Source organism: Ambystoma mexicanum, chromosome 3q (genome assembly GCF_040938575.1).
Source record: "Ambystoma mexicanum isolate Mex_15411 chromosome 3q, UKY_AmexF1_1, whole genome shotgun sequence".
Lineage (NCBI taxonomy): Eukaryota > Metazoa > Chordata > Amphibia > Caudata > Ambystomatidae > Ambystoma > Ambystoma mexicanum.
In genome coordinates this window covers 858,513,447-858,524,603 of record NC_090926.1, presented here as the reverse complement: position 1 = coordinate 858,524,603, position 11,157 = coordinate 858,513,447, and the positions used below count along the sequence as shown (strand labels likewise).

General features: G+C 41.4%; 1 protein-coding gene across 4 annotated transcripts in view; it reads right to left on the bottom strand.

The window, feature by feature from the left end:
- Positions 1-428: 428 nt before the first annotated feature.
- RAB11FIP4 (RAB11 family interacting protein 4) overlaps positions 429-11,157 on the bottom strand; it is a 1,742,713-nt gene continuing 1,731,984 nt past the window's right edge. For all 4 annotated transcript variants that reach the window (XM_069654951.1, XM_069654954.1, XM_069654955.1 and 1 more), the window contains one exon: positions 429-7,677. In XM_069654951.1, coding sequence (XP_069511052.1) covers positions 7,561-7,677 — 117 coding nt within the window. In that variant the 3' untranslated portion in view covers positions 429-7,560. The remainder of the gene's footprint in view (positions 7,678-11,157) is intronic.

The window sequence follows — 11,157 nt, the reverse complement described above, 5'->3', positions numbered from 1 at the left end:
CACCGCCGCGGGCGCATTTAATAACAAAAGGGCGCCTGCCGCACCTTTTCTCACTACGCCAGCTCGGGGGGGGCCCTTAAAAGACTCCCCCGACCTGGCGTGGCTCGGGGCTTATGGCGCCCTAGGGGGGCATGGAGCCCTGGGCGGTCGCCCGGCTCACTCCCTAAGGCCGGCTCTGCCAATGACACATGCTTCTCCAACTAGTTCTCGTAGATTCAACACCTCTGACTAAACCTGGAATAGGAAGCAAGTGTATGCCCAAGGCAAGTCAAATAGTGTGGCCCCTTTCGTTCAGATAAATTGCCCATCAAGTACCACCGAAGAACAAAGGTTGTCCAAAGTACACACATATTTTCTAGACTGACAGAAGATGAACACGCACAGTGATATAGCACACATCTCAGAATAAATAAACAGAGAGACTTAAGTAATAGTTTAAAGTGTCTTATTCATTGTTAAGTGGATGAACCAGTGATGTCATTTTTTTTATCCAACACACTTCTAAAAATGAACACAGAACTTCCAATGTGCGTCGACCGCTTTGATTCTCATGACGTTTCCCTAATGCTTTGCAAAACAAAATACACACAACCTTGACATTTGTATAAAATGACAGCTTTTTACACGGTATCGTGGCACATGAAATACAAATCTCATCTCCTATATGTACATATTTACAGTTAATGAAAAATAGCACAGGGACAAAAGTTCAACAGGAAATAAACAAAAATGTGCCCAACGTAGCAGATAACGTGGGAAAATAAATCTGTACAACCATGGCATAGAACATGAGAAAAGGCACACACGTACACACACATACACACACCAGTAAACAGAATCCATGCAAAACAAAAGAACAGTCTGTGCAACAAAGCAAAACGAATCTTATCCCTGGGAAATATAGTATAGTAGTTCTCTACAGACATACCCAGTACTTAAACATACTGTAAGGGCCAAGGCGTACTGCCGCCCCCTGCAACTTGACGTGCAAACGAGTCCCGCTAAGAGCAGCGAAACACAGTACATGACAGCAATGTGTTGTGGTAAGACCTTCATGACAATAATAAATATCAAGAAACAAAGAGAAAGTGGGCCCCCTTCCTCCCCAATCACTTTCACATATTAGAAATCCAGTTAATCAACATTTAGCCATAACATGTTTCAAGTTTTAAGAAGAGCTTTCTTCAAGTTGATCTTCTTATGTGAATGACTGCTGTGGAATTGCTACAGTCAAGAACTCTCAAACAGGGCTTTCATGTTTTGACCAATAAAAAGCACATTTAGGTCCATGTTACATACACTTCGCACAGATGCAGTGCAACTTTAGTGACACAGAATAGCTCATGAGAAATACCCCATAGTGATACAAATTAATACAATGCAAAACAAATGAAAAATGCAGCTAAGTGCCAAGGACGAGTATGCTCGTCCTCTTTGCATAGACTTGCATAATAGCCTGGCACTTAAGGGGTTAACATGGTAAAAGAAAATCACACCACGTTAATGAGAGGAAAAAGCAACCCAGAAGTCATACATACGAGTATTTACAATTTGACAATGCAAAGGTGTCAGGAACAAAAGTTAAAGGCAGACAACAGGGTAAAGGCATAGAGTTGCTTATCCGGCGACAGGAGAACTGGGGCAATTCATAGGATGTGCGCCTAGTGTTACCAAAAGAAAAAAATATACAACAGTGGAAAGGTCCCGTTTTTACTGTGGGTATAATTGGAGAATATTGAGGGGTGCAAAGTGATCCCCACGTTTTCTAGTTTGACGAGTCGTCTGAGAGGCAACTTTGAGGTATTGTCAGCTCAGGGATTGTCACTTTTTGATATTCCTTAAAATGGAGACTTTCCTTTTCTTAAAAAAACATGAATGCATTGCCCATAAATTTACTTTAAGAACTGAATCCTCGGGGCCAATTCTGACATGTGTTCTTGGTTTATTGTTCTTTCTACATTTGTACTCATTGCATTACGTTTAATAACAAAAACATTTTGTAATGTGCACCTCTTCTTTTTTAGGTTGGGGTATTTTTCATGGGATATCATAACATAGAACCCAATCTTGCATCCGGCTTTGCAGTAGGGTAACAATCAGCCTTGAACACAGAGTCATTCTGCAGGATAGCTTTTAAAGAGGCAAGTTTTTGTTCCAAATCAAGTGCCACAGCTATTTTCTGCTGCAGCAGTGCAAGGTTAATGTAATAAGGACCACGGTCTGAGTGATAGGCATACGAAAGAGCGGATCTAGCCATCTTTGCTAGATGCCATGTAATGAGGCCATGTGCTCTTCACCTCTGTATCAGGTCGGTCAAAGAGGCACGGTAGTGCCGAATCCTGCCGGAGCCCTTGCAGGTAGACTGCAGGGTGCATTTGTGCTTGGCTTTCTTGCACTACCTCGGTCAGAAAAGTAAAGAAAAAACATTGATTGGAATCATTATTGTTTTTGCCACCTGGGTGTACTTGGATAACCCATTCAACAATGAATTCCTGTTCACCAATCAAATCCATCCTTTTTTGTGATCTAGCGTGTGATGCAATGTATAGTCAGTAATGAGCTCAAGGGCCCCATTGCAGCCCTTCACAATAGTGAGAACATCAGAGAATATCAATATCAAATCACCAATGCAGTTGCACAAACATTAAATACAGGCACGAAGGCGATGATTGTCTGTACCCATAGGTTGATGTTTGAACTGTAATTAAGTTCATGTATGGAATATATTTGATAATTGGCAGGATTTGCAGACTTGAAGTTATTTTGTGAAGTTGGTGTCCTTCTGGACAGAGTAATCAATGCACCTGCGATGGTTATTGCACTAGCAAAAATAGCTTATATTAATTTTCTATTGAGCGCCATCGTCCCTTCTGAGGTAATTTTCTTTTCTTTCGTCCAGTTATCTTGTCAAGAAAACCAAGTTGTGTCTCTCGGTCTTGTAGTTCACATACCAATGCCCTGCGGTTCACGGCAACCATCACTCCCAACCATCACTCAAGACTTCTGCTTCAACCTGCAATATTCTCATATCCCTCAATCAAATATGTCCTACGTGCCCTTCCTTCAGACATTCTAATGGCCTGGTCTCTGCAAACATTGACGTGCGCATCGGGAATCTGCACCACTCAGGATATGACTCACCATCACTGTGCAATTTAAAGTGCTGAGCTGCCCTTTGGGGGGCTTTACAAGCAGGCCAAATAAACTTGGTGGAGGTCGACTCTTCCCCTTACTAGGCGCAGGCTGGCTCACCACATTTCCGTCACTATTATTGGGCAACTCATCTCAGCACTACTGGGAAGACCTCCTAACTCAACAGTGGCAAATGGGGTTGCCTTCAATAGTCAGTGCTTTAATGTAGCCACATGAAATAAGGGATTGAGTTTAGACGTTTGATATCCCAAATAATGGTAAAACATATGTTTGAGGGCCTGTTATACTTTTCTACTATTTACTTGACGTGTCTCTTATTATCTAGAGTCCAGTTAAACAAACCATGTGTTTGGGGATATTTGTAATGATCAAATAACACAGCCTCTTTTTTGACATTGGTATGTTGGTGATTTGGTGAGCTTCTACTATAGGGTGTTTTCAAGTGTAAAAGAGCATTCAATGTTTGTTGTCTTCATGATATTTTATATTTTACAAAGAATATCCAATTCCCAGGACTATAGAAGGAACTATTTACGGATGTCCTAAACCAAATGTGTGCAGGTAGCAAGTCCCGAAGGGATGGTAGGACTTCCACTGACATGTCCACTTCTTTTATGAATTTTTTGTTGTTGTAATAAACGGTAGGTCTGCAAGATAATACTCCATGGCGCGACATGTGACTGTCTCTTTCCCAGGTCTACCCCATCTCTGGGGAATATCTGCATTTTCCCCATAGGTCAATCGATCTTCGAATCCACCTACCAGGCATTTCAGAGGTGCTGTCAAGAAGACAACTACTACACATGCTATGGTCATGACAAAAGATCAACATTTTGTGGGATTATGTTCTTCAACGCATTGATTTAGTGTTGGCTTATTCTTTCCACGAACAACACTGATGACATGTGTGTTGGGATTTCTCCCTACAACTATAAATATGGCAAGTGAAACATTAAAATGAGCCTTTGGGGTACTTATAATGGCCAAGAAACATAGTAAGAAATATTGGAAGAGTGTATAACAAACCTGCTCTTGAGGATTGGTTTCATAGTCTGATGATTCTTTCTGCGAGAGAGAGAGACTATCTTTTCGATCAGTGATTATGATACAATATGGAGCACCTTTAATGAATGATGTGGTTAAAGGTTTAATTCTACTTAAGTGCGGCTTCCCTTCCATCCCCCTTTTCATTCTTCTCTCTTATTGCAAATAGATATAACATAGTACAAGGAGAGAGATGTATCTCATGCTGTCTCTTGTTGCAAATGCTTGTTCTATTATTGCATTTTATACCATAGAAAAGGCAATACATTATTTTACACAAGAGAACTGATTCTTTCTTGCATCTATGGTGGAGAGGTCGGCTCTACACACTCAGTGTCAGCTATTCCGTGGAGGACTAGCTGCTACCGACAAGTGCTCGATACTTCTCTGAACCGAATCATAGGTTTATCCTTTCAAGGTTGTAAATTAACTACTGTAAATGTGGGTAATAATGACCGCAATTAAAAAAAGACATGCCATGTGCTCTGAAACTGGAATATCCTGCATGTTTCGATATATAAAATAAAATATATTATTTGGACGGTATGTTTGCATGACATCTCTACCCACACTTGTAAGAGAGCATCCCTTGTAAATGTATTTAAAATGTGAACACGGTATTAAAAACATAATTAATAACATAAGAGCAACACTCAACCTGTATGATGTGGGTCAAACAGATATTTGCTTGGTCCACAATGACAATCATTTTAAATTAATTGAATAAAACAATGGCACTTCTGCATTGTTTTTTAGAACATATACATACATGTAATACATATATTATATATATGTATTTGTGTGCGTCTTTGAATGGATTGACAATCTTCAAGTTGTTTAGATATCATCAATGCGAGAGATCATCAATCTGACCTTCAAATGCTTGATTGGTTGACCTTGATTTACATCACCATACCACTAATACTATTTAGAATTCAGTATCCCACTTGTCTGGCACCAGAGCAATAAACAAGGTTGAAAATATGCTTATTAATAGGATTGTAAGGCTAATTTATCTGATGAGTAATTCCTTTGCCAATCTGAAAACCAGGTTGCAGAGAGCACCTTACGATTGTGTCTAATAGCTCATAAAACGTAGAGCAGTACGTCTCTGTGGAGAATTGCAAAAAGGCAGTTTATTATACCGAAAAGCCATCACTGGTTAGCTTTGGATGCTTTTTGTGTACAGAAATGAGGTCCTAAATTTCGTCTTTTACGTACAATACATGGATGAGTAGCCTAGAAGACAAAACATGCACAGCGCCATCTTATCATTGCCAAAATCATGTACCTGTACAATGGGGTTTGCAGCCTCTGCAAGATGGACAACATCAATGTGTAAGTTCTTGATTCCAATGTATGTCCTGATTCCGATGTACGGCTCATTAAAAGTGCAGGGACAATCTTCTATTTGATATTCAAGAAAACCACTGAAAACAGCTGTTGATCATCTATACTTTGAGCATGGGAATTTGAAAGCACTTTGAAATAGGAGTGTTGATGCCTTTACTCTAAGTGCTTCCAGCTCTCATAAATACGTGCTGTACATTCATAAGACTATGTCATTACATGCAGTGTGGAGTCCATCCAATGATTCAAGACCTCACCTAAAAACAAGTGCATGTCTGGAAGGCAAGGTAGGTGATATGAGGAAATGCCTACTAACTACAGTCATCATCACTATATATAATGGCATGTACTCATGTGACCTTCAGTGGAACACATACTGGCCCTCTACTATCAATTTTACTCGCTGGGCCCTCCATATGGAACTCAACTGGATCAGGTCCTACCAAGATACAGCGTACAATTGCGTTGGGAGTGGATAGGCAAACAAATAGAGAACAAAACCAAAAGAGGTGATGGCTGGAAGGTTTAGAATTAATCTTAAACCTCTGGCAATTGCTCTGGACAGCCCTCCAGACCATTGTTCTTTGCCTGCCAAGCCATTACAGAAAGGGGAAAGACCATAAGCAAATCAAGCTTGGACCCCCACCCCCTATGGGGAAGTCCAGCTCAAACTGCAAGGTCACATCCCTTCTGCACGAGACCACAAGCATCCGCAGACATGTTTCGGCCTCATTGGGCATCATCAGTGAAGAGTAGCTTGGGTCTCTAGGCCCAGCAGGCACGGGACCCACATCTCAGGTAAGCGTTCCGGTTTCACCCCAATTGGGAAGCTCCAGACACCTTCATGATAACTAGGCAATTTGCCATAAGTGATCATATCCCTGTTCAGTTGTTGTTATATATTAACACTATGCTATTACATGCCACGTTCTAGCCCATGGTGTTTTAACGCTGACTGGCACTCGTCCCGAGCTTCCACCCATGATCCTACATAAACACTGCTGAGCTAAATGAGACACCCAGGAGTGAGCCGCAATAGGTATTGCTCACATTTCTATAAATTGCAAGTCCTTGTAATTTGTGTGCCTTATCATACAAGCATACTTTGGGGAAACAGATGTTACCACCAGTGCCATCCGAGTGCCCAGTGACTCAGATCTGCACGTCTCAGATGTAAGAACATTTACACACATAGCGCTTGATGAGGGTTTTTATGTGGCATATTCGGAGTTCCAAGCACCATTTTGTGGCAACTTCTAGTTAAAGGCAAATTGTCTAAATATATTTTTCTTAAAACTATTTTTGAGAAAAGTACGTTTGGGAATGTACCTTTTACATAATATAAATGTATGGTTGCTCATTTTACTTTGAAATACATTATCTTGAAAAAATAGCAAATCCTTCCTCCAAAAATTCTGGAACTAGATACAAAATGGTTTAACTCCAGTCTGAGAATGTGTAGGAGTAAGATTCTTGTCTTCCTCAAGAAAAAACTATTGTGAAAACCTTTACATGGTTAATGTCACGCTGAATGTTTTTCTTACATGTAGTTTAAAGCAATTTCCTTTCCATCATACGTTCTGAAACTAAATCCCCAATGCAAGTTTTATTGGAGTACACTGTAATGTTTTTTTCTGTTACTTTTATAACCAGAGGTAGTCATTTTCATCCATTATCTAAAATATTATCTTCCAGTTATCCCACCGTTAAATATATTTATATACATACATAGATATATTCTGCATACAGTAACGCTTTGTCTTCACAGTCAATGAAAGTGCATGAGAACAACTAACGAAAAGCAAATCGTATGTTTCACAGAGGGTATCCTACCTATCTGAATACGAATAGCCGTACACACGGGCTGAGGCGCCCACTCACATATACTATAGTATACACATAACATTACTTTGCAGTATCCGAGTGATTCCTAGATCCAGTAGGATGTGCAGAGTTATCAAACTGTTGTTGCTAAGACGTTTCATTGTCTACAGTGTCTGTTCTCTTGGCCGATTAGGTTTTAATTTCCAGAATCGATGGGTTGTGGTCAAGGATTGCCAGGATAATCTTGTCCATGTACTGCCGCAATCTGAGGTTGATCTCCTCCTGTTCCTTCAGAGCTTCCATGAGCTGAAAATAGAGAGGGTGAGGGATAAAGGTGGTTAGGATGGTCCTATGAAGGGGTGCCAGGCAATGTTTCGGCTACCAAAAGGCATCGGCACACAATGCATACACAATGACTTGCCATTGATCGCAACGGATGCATGCAAACTACTATACAGGTTAAATTAGAGGTATCATCTGCTGATTTCTTACTTTTGGGGTGAAGCTCATTTTTCATAAATGTGTGACAATGTTTTAACCCCTCCTTGGTATCTGTCTGAACTAGATCCCTAGGTTAAAAGGCAAGGTCTTAAGGGAATTTTGCCTCTGCTGAGAGAGGCATCAGTCCACATATGTCACTAGCATGTCCCCAGATGAAAGGCGTGGATCCAGAGGCATCAAACAAAATGGCGCAGCCCCAGAGACAAATAAGTTAAAGGGATGGCATCTGGGGTAGGTAAAGGCATGCCTCCAGAGCCCGGTGGTGGCACATCAAGGTTTTGTGTGGTACGCATCCCCGTTCCGGAAAAAGAAGAAAAGGATGCTAACTAGAGAGGGTTGCCTCCGTGAAATTCGGATAAAAGGTTTGTGTTTTTTTGGTGCACATTTCTAATAAAAGACAAGTCTTATCTTTTATTACTGGACTGGGGCAGACACAGGTGTGAAATGGAGAATGCTAATGGCCCTTTCCCTGACAAGTCACAGCTCCCTAGGAAGGTGCCATTAGCATTCCAAAAAGACACTCATTCTGCGCATACTCCACAGTAAATGCCTGCACCACATACGCCTGATATTTTCTAGATAGTCTGCCATGTGTCTAAGTTGACATGAAAACAGTAAGGTAATAAGGCATACACACACTATCACACTTTATCCATAAGATGCTTGTGTCAAACAATTATGTGAGTGAAGACAAGAAGGGCAATACACAGAGATGTCTGGTTGTCTTGTGCAGGTTGGAACATTTCAAGTACAAGGGTGTTGTAAATGATTACGGACTCCTTGATTTCAGGAATACGTGTTTAAAATGAATGTTAACAACAAGGAAAGGGGGTGTTCAAAATTAGGTACAACTTTAGACTGGGTGTCTCCAACCGGGCTCCAGAGCTAGGCAAATGAAAGGCATTGAGGGGGGCGGGGGGATTTCCCAAACAAGGCATAATGTGTTATGTGTTGCTTTACCCCTACAGGCCCTTTTCCAATCACTTTGGAGGTTGAGGGGCACGGTGCAGAAGTAACATTTCCCCCAACACCGCCATGTGCTCATTGTTTTACGCCTGCATGAGGTTTTCATGCCTCTGCCCACATTTAGCTCCTGCTAAAAGCATGCAGATTTCAGATAAAAATCCATTCTAAATGTTGTCTGCAAAGTGTAAATTGCAGGCAGCAGTTTATTTTTGTTTATTTACACGACACAGTATACAACTGAAGAGTAGAGGCAATTTTGTCTATTTTTAGACTTCACTTTTAAACTCAGTCTGTACATTTCAAAAGTGCATGCCGGAGGACCCCACGGCATGCATGTTCTAATGTTGGCAGTGCCCTGCATGCAACGGCACTTTCTGTAAAATGACCCCCACATTGTCGGAGTTGTGTAAGAAACAGGAGTAACTCTTAAAGGCTTGGCAGGCATCAGAAGAGGTTAAGAGATAGGCATGGCTTCAGAGTTGACTAAAGATTCCGTAGATGGGCAAAGGTGGGTAAAGGCAAGATATAGCTGCAGAGGAGATTAAGAGAAATGCATGGCTTCAGAAGTGGGTAAATAAGTGGCATTCTGCGAGAGGTAAGTAAATAAAAAAGCACAGGTCGTGTTTAAAGGAAAGGCATGCGTATTGAGGTAGTTATAGGACTAATCCAAGGGATGGGTACAGGAATGTCATGACTCTAGGATATGGGAAAGGCTAGGCATGACTCCAGCAGATGGGAAAGGCTAGGCATGACTCTGGGAGATGAGAAAAGCTATGGCATGACTTTAGGACATGAAAACAGCTAGGCATGACTCTAGGACATGGGAAAGACTAGGCATGACTCTAGGGCATGGGAAAGACTATGCACGACTCTAGAAGAAGGGCAATGCTAGGCATGACTCCAGGAGATGGGGAAGTCTAGGTATGACTCTAGCAGATGGGAAAAGCTAGGCATGACTCTAGGACATGAGAAAGTCTATTAAGGACTGTAGGAGATGGGAAAGGCTAGACATGACTCAAGGACATGGGAAAAGTTAGCGTGACTCTTGGCGATGTGAAAGGCTAGGTATGACTCTAGGAGATGGGAAAGGCATGGGTCTGGGACATGGTAAAGGATAAGCATGACTCTAGGACATGGGAAAGGTTAGTGTGACTCTTGGAGATGTGAAAGGCTAGGTATGACTCTAGGAGATGGGAAAGGCATGGGTCTAGGACATGGTAAAGGATTAGCATGACTCTAGGATATGGGAAAGGCTAGGCATGACTCCAGCAGATGGGAAAGGCTAGGCATGACTCTGGGAGATGGAAAAAGCTAGGCATGACTGAAGGAGATGGGAAAGGCTAGGCATGACTCGAGGAGATGAGAAAAGCTATGGCATGACTTTAGGACATGCAAACAGCTAGGCATGACTCTAGGATATGGGAAAGACTAGGCATGACTCTAGGACATGGGAAAGACTATACACGACTCTAGAAGAAGGGCAATGCTAGGCATGAGTCCAGGAGATGGGAAAGGCTAGGCATGACTCTAGCAGATGGGAAAAGCTAAGCATGACTCTAGGACATGAGAAAGTCTATTAAGGACTGTAGGAGATGGAAAAGGCTAGACATGACTCAAGGACATGGGAAAAGTTAGCGTGACTCTTGGAGATGTGAAAGGCTAGGTATGACACTAGGGGATTGGAAAGGCATGGCTCTAGGACATGGTAAAGGATAAGCATGACTCTAGGACATGAGAAAGGTTAGTGTGACTCTTGGAGAGAGGAAAGGCATGGCACTGCTCCAGGTCAAGGAAAGCAATGGATTTAGAGTTTGTTAAATGTAAGCAGGGATTCAAAGGTGGAGTAAAGGAAAGGCATGACTCCATGCATGGGTAAAGTTGGAAAACAGCAGTAAACATAAGACCTGCCTCGTCTGATGTGCTCTTCAACAGTATAAGGATTCCTATTGTGAAAATCCTTTATAGTTTATAAGTGAAAAAAAATCATAGCCCTAACATGAGCTATTTTGAAGCAGATCTTCGTATGACCGAGCCAAAAAGAATTTAGAGGGTAGTCCATAATTAAGTAATTCTAAGAACACATTACGACAAAGCATAATAGGTATGAATATAGAGTAGTACTTATGTTACAATTGTATCATAACAAACAATCTTTGGGACATTTGTGGGTTTACAGTCACCAAGGAATGGCACAACATTATAAGCGATGCGTCACAAATCAGACAACTTTTGAGAAAAGTCTTGGTATATGTGTCATAAAATTCTAAATGTGGATTATTTTGCTATCTCTTGACTACATATATTAAGCTCTCTGCAAAG